Source organism: Poromitra crassiceps (assembly GCF_964638095.1).
Source record: "Poromitra crassiceps genome assembly, chromosome: 6".
Lineage (NCBI taxonomy): Eukaryota > Metazoa > Chordata > Actinopteri > Beryciformes > Melamphaidae > Poromitra > Poromitra crassiceps.
The window spans coordinates 47,598,390-47,612,073 of record NC_139627.1 but is presented as its reverse complement, the minus strand read 5'-3'; the positions used below and the strand labels follow the sequence as shown (position 1 = coordinate 47,612,073).

Genomic DNA, 13,684 nt, shown 5'->3' with positions numbered 1-13,684 from the left:
GAGAAAAAAACAACAAAAACCAAAATCAACTTAGCATTTCTGGCAGTATATATTTATGAGAGCAGAGAGCAGAGGGCAGGGCGTACCAGCTTGGCCTGAGCGTCCGGCGATCTTGCGGTTATTCTCCTCCAGGATTTTCTCCAGGCTCCTCCCGCTTGGGATTTTTCTTCCTCCTAGACGGGTGACACGGTTGCCATGTTAGCGCACGCACAGGCTACAGCCGCATAGCACCCCTCACACACACACACACACACACACACACACACACACACACACACACGTGCTGTCCCTCTAATTGTCCACACACTCTTTCCGCTAGCGCACACTCAATCACACACACACACACACACAACCACAGAGAAGTTTGTTTAGCCTCTCTCGCACATGACCCACACTTGGCATACTTTGCAGTCAACCCAAATTGTTTTTTAAATACAGAGAGGTGGCACAAAATATATAGAAATGGGAGAGAGAGGGGGGGGGGGAGAGAGAAAAAAGTGAACCCGCTATCGTTTTATTTCCCTCCCTTTACTGGGTGAGAATACCCTCCCGCAAAAAAAGACAGAATGGGCCATCCTGGATCTTTATGAACAGTTAAAACAAGGACTGGAAAAGGAGGGGGGAAACTCATCATCACACTCATCAATAGAAGACAGATTTAAATGACAGACATTAGTCCTAGAAGAAAAAACAATGGCCTTTTTTTTTTTGTTGTCTTAACATCATAATTATAGCAAGAGAAAAAAGGATACAAAGAAAGGAGGAATAGTTTTGGCTCACCAAATGCACGTGTATACCTACGCATTTTCCTTTGCCTGTGTACCTACACAACTGGTCAAAGCATTCGCCATTAAACGGTTGCATATTTACTGTCTGGTCCAGACTGTGTGTGGCCCCTGCAGAGACAGAGAAGCGCTCCTGGGGTGGGTGGGTGGGTGGGTAGGGGGGGGGTACTCTGCCATACGCCATACCGCGCCCCCCCGCGGTACTCCTCTTTATAACTCTGATCCTGTACTGCTTAGCCTTGCGCCTGCAGCCCCAGCTCGCATTTTCTGTAGTTTTTTTTCCTTTTTCCTTTTTCTGTCAGGTTCCCACCGAGAAGCGGAGCAGCGGCACGGAGAGAGAGGGACCAGTACAACCAACGTGGTGTCTGTGTGTGTGTGCCGGGCCGGGCCGGTGCCGCGGTACACTTTACAGTACAGCACACAAGTCACGGAGCGAGCTGGGAGGCTGCAGGCCAGCTCAGGTCAAATGCTTGTTAGGAAGGTGGTGTTGGTGGTGGTGGTGGTGGTGGTGTTAACACAGTGTCGTGTGTCCAAAGCGGGGGGGTGGGGGTGGGGAAAAAGGTATATGTAAATGACAATATAAAAGCAGCACCCCTATAGGAGAAGCAAGTGGTGAGGAGACAACAAGAGTACATTTGTGTTTTTTTTCTTCCTGAGGGGCGACAAAAAGCTTTGCAACTGTATCAAATAAATATGAGGGGAAAAAATAAGAGATATAATCAGGGTTAACAGACAGAGGGTCAGACCAGAGATTGTTAACCTGGTCAAACAGGAAACAGGAAATGTGGCGGTCCGTCATTGTTATGATTCCCAGAGCGGATGCCATCTAATGGGAGCTTCTCAAAACAAGGTTTGTTAAGGGGAAAGGGGAGAGGGGATGTTCAAGAAAAAACTGTTGCAGGACAACCTGTCAAAAACTGTCTGTGAATCAAACAAGATTGGATTAATATGTTCTTCACATCGAATGGTGTCATCATTACGTTTGACCACTGCTCTTTCTACGACTCCTATGGAGGGGAGAGATGCCTAAGTCGGTTATCCAGGGAAACACTACAAGGGCTGACGGGCACAGCATTGGTAGCTGCAGGGACTGAACCTGTGACCTTCTGGTTACCGGACAGTTTTGCTAACCCACTGGGCCACCAAGCCGCCCCTGTTGGGAAACCCCGTTTGAAAAACAATATCTAGTAGGGGGGTTTAGAGAAGAGCTGACTAGCAGCAGCAGGCTGGTGACAGAATAAGTCCAGACCGGTGCGCTGGGACTACGTTTCTCTCCCAATTAGTAGCCAACCACTGGCTGCTCAGTGTGCACGTCAGGGTCGCTAGCCTTTAGCTGGTCCTCTCATTCACAATGCATTATTACTGGAGTGGCAACAAGCCCCTTTTCTTAAATGGCACCTGGGGAAGGAGGACAAGGACTTCCTCAGAAAGCCGTTTAGCTTCACTCTCTAACAAGTAAAAAAAGAAAAAGAAAAGGCAAGAAAGTAAAAAAGGCTTCTAACAAACAGGGGGGAGCCCAAGAAGGTTCCCTGAAGAACTCTTGCTCTAGTGAGGCACCCCAATGTGCTTAAGGCTTTGGGCTGCTAAACAGAGCTTGACCTCAAGGCCAGCTAGCCCTTTTCACAGATACAAAATGACTAGGACTCTAAATGACTAGGACTCAAAATGACTAGGACTCAATGACTAGGACTCAATGACTAGGACTCAAAACGACTAGGACCCAAAATGACTAGGACTCAACAATTAGGACTCAAAATGACTAGGACTCAAAATGACTAGGACTCAATGACTAGGACTCAATGACTAGGACTCAAAACGACTAGGACTCAAAACGACTAGGACCCAAAACGACTAGGACTCAAAACAACTAGGACTCTAAACGACTAGGACTCAAAACGACTAGGACTCAAAACGACTAGGACTCAAAATGACTATGACTCTAAACGACTATGACTCTAAACGACTAGGACTCAAAACGACTAGGACTCAAAACGACTAGGACTCAAAACGACTAGGACTCTAAATAACTAGGACTCAAAACGACTAGGACTCAAAACGACTAGGATTCTCAACGACTAGGACTCAAAACGACTAGGACTCAAAACGACGACGACTCAAAATGACTAGGACTCAAAAGGACTAGGATCCTAAACGACTAGGATTCAAAATCGACAAGCTTGGAGAAACAAACTGAGAGCTGAGCTAGTTGTTGAAGCTAATGGGCGTATATAAAAAGGAAGGGCTATCGACGGACACAGAGACGAGGGACTGAAAAACACGGGGTGTTATCTTGAAAAGAGAGCTCTTCATTACGGACATGAATCGAGACGCTTACAAATATCAAAAGCAAAAGATCAAACTGGGAAAGAGTGATGGAAAAAGAATCAAGTCAGTTAAGTTTTCTAACTCGGCCATGGCAAAACTTTCACCAGCCCCAGTCCTGCGCTTGTCTGTGACAATTTGGAAGATTCCCTGGAGAGGCCAAAATTAACTGTGGCTACGTTCAAAACCACCTCAGAGCGGAATCATCCTTCAAGCTTCAACTGCCACTTGCATTTCAACAAGGACCCCCAGCTGTGAGCGAGCTCTCAGTGCAGAGCCCGGGAGCAGCTGCAGGAGAAGAAGAAATATGTATTTGGGGCCACCATGTAACAAGGGCACAAGATGCTATCGCATCGGCACTAAGTAGTACGCACGGTTCCCTCATTTTCAAACGCTCCCAAGCGAATAGAACGCGCACACGTCATGTAGAGCGTGTCTTTGATTTGAAGTTTCAAATAGATTTCACTCACCTGCCATAGGTTAAATGCATTGATAGATTTAGTTAACTATGCTCATATATTTTGTAGAATAAAGGTGTAGTTGACTGAGGCTTTTTATAAGGAATAATAGATTCGATTGATTTATTTCATTTTACTTTAGGTATTAAAAACAGTTATGGCGTTACATGCTCACAACCGACTTAATTGGTCAACAAGCTCTTGTCAGATAAGAGAGCAGTGCAGTCTCTCTGGATCTCTTGAGTTATTGCACGCTCACACAATAGCATGTTGTGCACAAAAATGACTACTTTGGTACCACAAAATACATTTTCGCCCAGAAGAAGACAGCCACTGCCAGGCTCTGCATCTACCCTCCCTGCTGTGAAACTTGTACCATGGCTGGGTTAGCTTCTGGAAAGTAAAAGGGGGTGGGGTGGGGGGGTCCTCCTCCACCGACCCCACGTGCGGAGTGTCGGGAGGGGGTGACAGGGAGGGAGGGAGCGATAGTGGGGTGTGGAGGTTCGGGAGGGATGACAGGGAGGGGGTCGGGGAGGGGGGAGTGCGTTCCAGACGAGCGAGCGTTACCTCTCTGGCCCTCTGCGCCTGCAGCTCTTGCTGCCTCTGCCTCTCCAGCTCCTGCAGCAGCTGGGTCTCCATGATGCGTTTGGCCTCCTCCACCCTGCGCAGCACCTCCCTCTCGATCTCCTCCTTCCTCTTCTCCAGCTCCTCCTCCACGCGCCGGGCCACCAGCTCCTCCACGCGCCGTGCCGTCTCCTCCTCCACCAGCTGCACCTCCATCTCCTGCTGCCGGCTGGAGAGGGGACACAGAGGGAGGGGGTGGGTTACAATCTGGGATATGTTACAGTATGTTGGTATTGAGAGTAGGGCTGCCCTCGACCAAAGATTATCCTTGTCGACCAGAAATCGACCACAGCTCCGACCATTCGATTGGTCGAAACAGGGTCTAAAAAAAAAGAAAAAAAAAGAAAAGCAGTGTACTTTTTTGTTTTTACTTTTTGCAGTGTACTTTTTTCCTTATTTTTTGCAGTGTACTACTGACTACTGAGCGCACTATACCTAGTGTCCTCTATTCACCACGCCCACTTTTTCTCTCTTCCGCGTTCGACGCAACGTATTTGTTCTTCCGGTTCAACGTAGGGCTGCACAATATATCGTTTCAGCATCGTCATCGCAATGTGCACATGTGCAATAGTCACATCGCAGAGCATGCAATGTCAAGTAAGGCAAATTAACTCATAGCCTACAGTAATGCACGCCCTCTCTGTTACGTTCTAAGCTCTTTTCCTACTAAGTAAAGTACCTTTACTCACTTTAAGTCACTTAGCATCCTGCAACTGCAGCTAAAAACACACTCTCCTACTACGTCAACCATGCAGGTTACCCACTAGGCCACCTTCTTAAACGGGCAAGGCTTGATAGACCTACAGTATGCAAGTCTTTTGGTGAAAATTCCTGTATTTTTTCATATCGCAATATATATCGCAGAATAAAAAAATATTGCAATGCCAGTTTTTTCCAATATCGTGCAGCCCTAGTTCAATGCTAGTTGGCAGCCATTTTCAAAATAAAACGTCAGTATGAATAAAGTTTGGCAACATTCAGAATTAAGCTACACTGCGGCCAACTTCAGTTACATGTTCATAACCTTACTGCTGCGAGGAGCCAATGGCTGTACCCGGTCGGCATTTAACGTTAGTTACAAAAGAACGTCGACAGTGTTTTCTCACTGCCAGTAGTAGGGTTTGACCATTGACAGATAGCTGTGTCAGCACAGTCAGCGCTCCCGGTCCTCGCTGCTCGTTAAGGATTTCGGATTTCCAATAGGCGTTATTCTGATAAACTGGTCACATATATGTTACATTCTCACCCGACAAATATTACAACTTTAAAACAGTTTTTTTTTTGCTTGAAAACAGCTTTTTGGCAAGTCTAAATGACTGTGGTAGCTGGTAGGTGTACTCTACTTCCGTGTTTAAAACCGGAAAGACGATTACGAAATTACGTCATGCAGAAGCGTCCTTGTATGGGCAAAGAATAAGGTGAATAGAGAGAGTGGCGTCAGCGGAGGACCAAAATGCGTAACCCATTAACCAATGAACAGCCAGGAAGGGGTCTCGCGCTACTTTTGAATGCTAAAATAAAGCTGAAAATGTACAATTTGATTAAAAAAAAAAAAAATCTTACAACTCAAACTGTCCATTTTGCTGCAACTCGACAGTGCTGCTTAATCCAGGACCTTACTTCCTGAAACTCTTGAGTAAAAAACTGGTCCATTGGAGTGAATGGAGATGTCGCGACTCTTCTATCTACACGGCTCTGACTATACCTGGTAGCTGATAATTATAAATAAAAGCTATTTGCAGCATTGTAACGTTACCGGAATGGACAGACTGATCAGCGTGGCGGCGTGCACCACCTGGTCAGCTAACACTACGATAGGAAACAGCTTTCAGAAAGCGTGCGCGATGGTTATTATGGTTATGTAACGTTAGCACGTGGTTATTTCGTTGGCACAAAGGAGTGTCTAACACAACTGATGACTGTATTCTTATCTCATAAGGTGCGTTATGTAACGTTAGCCGCTCTTAACAGCTTGTTAACAGCTGATGGTGGCTGCGTGCTGAAACGTGTGCATTGTTTGTGCTCGATAGCTGACCAATTGAATTGTTAATTCCATTCGCTCTGCTGGTTGCTCTCCTTTCAGTCTAGATAGCCTGCTAACTGTGGTTGTGCTCCTATGTGCGCCTCTAGAAAAGGTCTGTGTTGCACGTTTGTTCCTGATCGCTTTTCTTGTTATGAAATTGAATTTCTCCTATTAATTATTAACACCAGCGACTGTCCGACCAACGTGAATCTGGTCGACCAAGAGCACATCGACCAAACAATCGACCAATCGATCAGGAGGGGGCAGCTCTAATTGAGAGATGCACAGATCGACCGGTGACCGAAAATGGCCGATTTTCAGCTGATCGGCCATTGACCGGCCATCTCTCTCTCCGTTTGTGATGAGGGTATCCGCTGTGTTTGCCTAAGCAGCGCTATTAACGCCAGCTGCTAGCCAGGTCGCTAGCTGACAGGAGAGTCTGAAATGTTAACGCTACATCGCATGGAGAGACGCTGAGTTTAGGGCGCGTTGTGTGACAACAAAACATGTGCAATGGAGGTGCAGCCTGTAGTGAGGATCCACTGTGCCAGGTTAACGTAAGTTAGCTAGAAGCGAGACAGGAAGTTGGGCTGTTCTGCCTTCAAAATAAAGCGTAGATGTGTTGCTTTTGAGAAGATTTTGTGGCTGTATTGGGCTGTGCAAAGCAACATAACTAAGTATATTAATATAAAAGCACTAAGAGTATAACCAGACCATCCAATCTTCAGTAAATCATTCCGGAAGTCCAGAAGAGGAAGTGAACTCTCGTTCGCTCTGTCAGTCTCTCTCTGACCTGACCCAGTAAAACGCATGGCAGCCAAAGACAAGTGCTACAGTCAGTCCTGCTCGCAGGCTGCGCTGTGTGAAGCGCTCAGACCTCTCTGGATTAGAAAAGTGAAAAACAGCCATCAGCCATACCGTATTGTACCAATGTACTGCCAAATGCTTTGGGATTCAACACAATAACACGCTTGGTCAGAAAAAGTCAACAGATCACTTTTGAGAAATTAAGTCGCCAGGTGGGCAAGATGACAATATTTCACGCTGAATGAAAGTGTCTGCGAGCTAGGGATGTTCATTTTGAAAAATTTCCATAATCGAAAATCGGGGAAAATTAACGATCAATTATCGATTATATTAATAATAATACATTTTTAATATATACGGTATATATATATATATATATTTTTTTTTACAAAATGAATGCCTATGGCAGAAAATACGAAAGACAACGTGTTCTCAATGAACTCTTTATTTCAATGTGTCTCCTCTCCAACACTCTGCTGTCCCCGGCGCATGCCGGTGTGAATTCCCCATGTTTAAAACAGTTTTGTTGGCACAAAGGCCCGTGCCCAGCCAGAAAACTAGAGACTATATGAAGCTCCACCTCACGTTAGTCGGCTGTGCAATGGAGTGGGGCGAGGAGGAACGAATTCCACCCAAACCTAGTCCACAAAAAAAAAAATATATATATATATATATTTTTTTAAATAATAACAAAATCGATAAAAATTCCACATGATCGATTCCATTCCTTAACGATCAATTATCGATTTTCGATAACTGATGAACATCCCTACTGCGAGCCGCCAATTAAAGCTTGACAAGCCGTCCTGAGGCACGCAGCGAGTAACACTGGCCTATAGTGAAACTAGCGCACCAGCCCAGCCATACAGGAGTCAGTGAGCATGCCCAGTGCAGCAGCAGGCTGAAGGGCTAAAGCAGGTGGAGCTCAGCTCACCTGTCATCCTGTTTACCTCTCCAGGATGCTTTTAAAACGCTGCCTTTCTCTCAATTGCCTTCTGAGCAGGAAGCAATTAAGAGTTGGGGGTCGTGTTGTCACATCGCTTCTGGCATAAACACACGCAACCCCACCCTCCACCTATATTTGATTTCATTTGGTCAGCCAGTGTCACTGGGAAACCAGAGACCTTACCCAACCCCGCGGCCCAGGCCTTCCTTATCAGGCGAGTGTTTATGGCTTGATATTTACATTTGTATGCCTGGTTAAGTGGCCCTGTGGCTACCACGCGGTAAAAAAGGGCCACTCGGGAGGGCAGGTGCGGGCCGGTGCCTAGGCTCTCAGGTGTGTGTGTGTGTGTGTGCCTCGGGCTAGCCCAAACACTTCCACAATAGCAACTTCCCTGTCCGACAGATATCGCCTGTCAGCAGACAATGAGCGGTCCGTGCTGATTGGGTGTGGCGAGCACTGAAGTGTTTGAAGACGTGCACTGGTGACAGCTTTGCAGCTTCGTGAGCAGCTGCTGATGCAGCATCTTTCCTTTACTGCTGCAGGAGCCAAACCTGCTTTTGTTGCAATTTCATCTTGAAATGTTTGGGGGAAATGCCACTTTTGAAAAAGCTAATGTTTGCCCCAATTTGCATACTGTAAGTGGGCGGAAAGGATAGACATGGGTAACAGGAAAAGGAAGTAAACAAACAATGGATCTCTCTGTTTTTTGTTTGAGAAGACTGGCAGCGCTAGGCTATATAAAACGTCACCATGTCTGTAATAGTGTAAATTACTGCTTGCACTCAGAGCGTGTGTGTGTGTGTGTGTGTGAGAGAGAGAGAGACAGTGTTAGCTAGGGATGCACGATATGGATTTTTAGAGCCGATACGATAACCGATAAATATATTTTTCTCGGCCGATAACCGATACGATATAACCGATAATTATTATAATAAAAATAGATATATAATTTTTTTGTTTGTTTTTAACCTGTATTTTATGCACACCTGGGGTTAAAAAAGGGTAGATGTATGGATGTAGTGAGCATAGCTCTGACCTAACCAAATCTAACTGACATCACTGTGAACGCAAAACAAAGAAAACTTCTGATATAATATGATTGTTTTAATAAAGTGTATCACTCGATTATAGTCAATACAAAAATAAAGGCTTTTATAGAACGGAAAGCCAAGCTGCTTAGTCTGCAGATAAAACACAATGACAAAAGGCATAGTAATTTAGACTCTTATTGTCATGTTACTGATCTGTTCAAATTTTGCATTGGTTCCAGTTCTCAGTGAATTGTAGCCTGAGCCCAATGAATGGGGCAGGCACTATAAACCATCTGTGTCGTTTCACTTTTTACTGAAAAATGCTGCCACCAGATTAAAGAAAAGACAATATGTGATGTTGACTGACTGATAGGGGTGGGAGAAAAAATCGATTCACCTAAGTATCGCGATTTTTAATGTCACGATTTTTTGGATCGATCTTTTATTCCAGAATCGATAATCGCAAATTTAAAAAAAAAAAAAAATTTTTTTTTTTTTTTTTTTGGTGCTTGCAGTCAGGCCACTCACTGAACAGCAGGCTAGGCGCCGCCTACTGGTTTACTAGTGGTTTTATTACTTTATTAGTTAGTCTGAAGTAATAATTACACTTCAGGGTTAAAGTGGGTGCATCTCATTGTAAAATTGGACTTCAAACGGCCCAAATCTGGCTTCAAACGGCCCAAATTTCACGCGCGTTGGCCCATATCGGCCTGGCCTGCTTGGTATCTAATGCCCGGCCTGAATTATGATCCCAGTCCGCCCCTGTTTTTAACTATATCGCCCAGCCCTACTCATGATATATAATATACAGTCTCTAGTGTATGATTCAACTTTTCCCATGTTCTAATCTAGTGTAAAAAAGCAAACAAACTGAAAAAATAAAAGAAAAAAATTAACAAAAATCGCAATAAATCGTAATATCGAATCGCAATAATCGCAATAATCGTGAATCGCAATATATATCGAATCGGCACCAAAGTATCGTGATAGTATCGAATCGGGAGATAAGTGAATCGGCACAGCCCTACTGACTGATGCTTTTTATGTAGCCTAATGTGCGCGACTGTGCCTTTGTTTTCATTATTGGCTCTGTTAGATGGCTCTGTCCACAGTGTCCAGCAGCTAACGCTAACTAGCGCGGTTAGCTTAACGCTAGCGAGTGGATTTTTTGGAATTAAATGTCACAAGCAGTTTGCCAAACGGACGAGCCTGCGGGGTAGGCCGCGCTACGAGCTAATGCTAACAAAACTCGCTAACAAAAACAACAAACATATCCGCTGCATCATCGCCAGCTTTGGTTTAACGTAATGCCAGCTTAGAGGTTTCCCCTCCTCTCGGAACCTGTGTGGGACATGGATTGCAAATTACAGTAGCTTTCTGATCATTCTAAAACTGAAAAACAGCAACACACTGGCAGCAGCCATGTTTGCGTCACAGCTGTGATGTCACAAGTGTGCGACAACAAAAGCTCCGCTTCAGAGGCAAAAAATAAAGCAAGATTATTATCGGATAATTTATCGAAAAAAAGCCATTATCGGAATAATAAATAACACAAAATGGCCATAACGGCCGATAATTTATCGGCCCGATAATTATCGTGCATCCCTAGTGTTAGCATTATTACATGTGTGCCTTGAAAAAAAGGTGGTTCAATATAAAGTGGTTAATTCTCATGTTTTTTTTAAATAAAAATGCATCATTAAAAATTATCAATAATTATCGATATAGACTGATATGAAATATCATATCATATCGATATACTTTTTAGCTATATCGCCCAGCCATAATATTAGGGTTGTGCGATGTCACCCAAATAGCCATCATGATGGTTCCACAGTGAAACATCGTGATGGACGATGGCATCGTCGTTGACGGGGGGTAGGGTGGGGGAGATCAATTAACGATTTATGAAGTCGTTGCGGTGCCGTTTGGCTGCGCCGGCGCTGCTGCAATGCACGTTCACAACAGGACAGCTGAGCTCGACGTCATGTCACAGAGCCAGGAGACTCAAACAGTAGGCTATCACTAGCAGCAATATTGAAAGGCGCAAAACAAATAACGTTAACATTACAGATTCTGACCAACAACGTGTGTATGTTGAATTGAACTAGCTGGCAGAAAACGGTAGGGCTGTGAATCTTCACTGGCCTCACGATTCGATTACGATTCATCTGTCAACGATTCGATTCGACGATGCTTCGTGATGCATCTCGATACAGCTCAAATTATTGCAGCTCCAAGCATCACATCCTCAATTTTCTATATTATTACTGCACATGGCTACTTTTTCATCAATTAATACAAGCAGTCAGATAAATATCAAGTCCCTTTTTTACTTAGAAAGTGCTAAAATCTGAATGTCAACAGAAATTTAAACAAACGATTCAATGATTCATCTGTCACCGATTTGATTTGATTCACACGTCCGCATTGCGATGCATCGATTAAACAATAAATTTCGACACCCATAGAAAACGGGCAGAATTACTGGTGGCTACTGTTATTAGATTCATGTGGGCTCAGTTTGGAACCTGTTAAGGAGAGATAGAAACACAGCAAGTAATGGAGCAACTTCATGGAAACAGGCGGGTTGAATTCACAAGAATTGAAGACTTACAGTATAACATTACTCACATTGAAAACAGGGGGTGATTTTTACTGGGGTCTGTACCAAACAAGCATGTTCCCTTAGATATAATATGATTTTGTAGGCTGTTGCCTGCTGGCATCTCTGTAGAACCACAATGCTTCATTTAATGGCATGTTGTGACACATTTGACCATTAACAAACAATTGCAGGCTCCTGCAATTTGGATTGTGATTTGATGAATTGTGCAGCCATAGTAACTACAAATACGGTATGTAAATAATGGAGACTCTCCTCAACACTTATGAAACTGTCTCAGTGATCACACCCATTAAACAACTATGTTAAAGTTACATGTCATCATGTAGCTTAAGCCAAGATATTATCTTACAATCTTCTGTGCTACCTAAATTCACTGTTGGTGGTGTTTTGTTTTTATTGTTACTTATTTATTTAGCTACTTTAATTGTGTGTGTGTGTGTGTGTGTGTGTGTGTGTGTGTGTGTGTGTGTGTGTATTATGTATGCATTTAATTATTTATTGTCACTATGTTTGTACTGGGTTAAGTACCTGTCCTACAATGGGCACTGAAAGCTAGAAATTGAGTGACTGTATCATGTATGCCCTGAAAAGTTCAATAAACCAAATTGTGGAAGAAAGAAAAGAAACAGTGGCCTGCTCCCTCACCCTGAGGTGCAGCCTGCTGCTCCCCTCTGACGTGGGTTAATCTGCACTGTGTGCAACGCTGGGCCCTGGTCGACAGGCTGGCTAAACTAGCTACGTTAGCATGCTATGGCTAGCTCACTAGCATTAGCTTGATAACACAGGGAGCCCTTTTACAAGTGCCATACATTGGGCTAACTAGCCTAGCAGGTTAGCTTAGCACACACCGGAGACCAAGAGGGACACTTTCTGGCACAAAATAGACTCACATCTTCCTCTGCCTCTCCATTTCAGCCTTCTTCTCCTCCTCCTCCTTCCTCTGCTTCTCGTCCAGGGCGTTCCTCTTGCTCATCGTCCTGCCGAATATGTCGATGCGCTCGGGCGGCGAGGCTGCTGCTCTCTCTCTGCAACGGGATGAGGCTTTGGCCGACCGGGACCGAGAGCGGGACTCCCTGCGCCGATTCCGCTTGGCCTCCCGGGATTTGGATCGCTTCTCCTTCTTCGGCCTCTCCTTGTCTCTGGACCGTGACCGAGAGCGACTCCGCTTCTTGCTGTGCTTGCTGCTTTTGGAGTGTTTGGACCGGGACGAGCTGCGGCTCCGAGAGCGGCCCATGTCGGCCACCTCCAGTGTCAAACGCTTACACACAACTAATATGTCTTATGGCCGATGTGTGCACGATATCTGGAATTAGGTTCCACCGACCCCTCTTATAACTCGTTATTTGTAATAATTTGTCAAGCTCGATGGCTAAAAATATTGCATATTTGAGATATATTCATTCGAAACTGGTTGTTGTTCTGCCCTGCTAACTTGCTGTAAAGAAAGATGGCGACTAGTCGAGGAGGTTGTGTATTTTCCCAGCAGACACCGCGGCTTTCGGCATTTTCCGGCAATCGTCGGGCTTTTTCGAATAAACTGCACAATGAATCAGATTAGATGGACAGACAGACAGACAGACAGACAGACAGACAGACAGACAGACAGACAGACAGACAGACAGAGAGATAGATAGATAGATAGATAGATAGATAGATAGATAGATAGATAGATAGATAGATAGATAGATAGATAGATAGATAGATAACACTGGTACAGTGCCTTATTGTAGAATTGTTGAGTTGCTCTTATTGTGTTGTTTACCTGTTTTATATGTATTGTGTGTTTTTATTGGACCTTGTGTCTGACAAATAAAGTGATGATGATGATAGATAGATAGATAGATAGATAGATACTGTAGATAGATATACCTACCAGTTTCTATAATAAAGGTGCAACTCCATATCTGAATTTAGCAAAGGTACTTCTGTGCTGCTTTCTTTGATATATACTTTATACACATGGCTCTGTATCAAAAGCACTACTGCAATACGTGTGCAGTTTGTCACCCCCAGATTTATTTATTAACTTAACTTTTCTGTTCATCACTCTCTGACACTG

General features: G+C 44.3%; 1 protein-coding gene across 1 annotated transcript; it reads right to left on the bottom strand.

Moving 5' to 3' along the window:
• Positions 1-53: 53 nt before the first annotated feature.
• LOC310777942 (arginine and glutamate-rich protein 1-like) lies at positions 54-13,066 on the bottom strand (the record flags this gene model as incomplete). Its single annotated transcript, XM_083638281.1, is given in 5 exon segments — positions 54-104; positions 106-147; positions 150-173; positions 4,133-4,358; positions 12,516-13,066. Coding segments are annotated over 5 exon segments (687 nt in total). The 5' UTR covers positions 12,860-13,066.
• Positions 13,067-13,684: the final 618 nt, after the last annotated feature.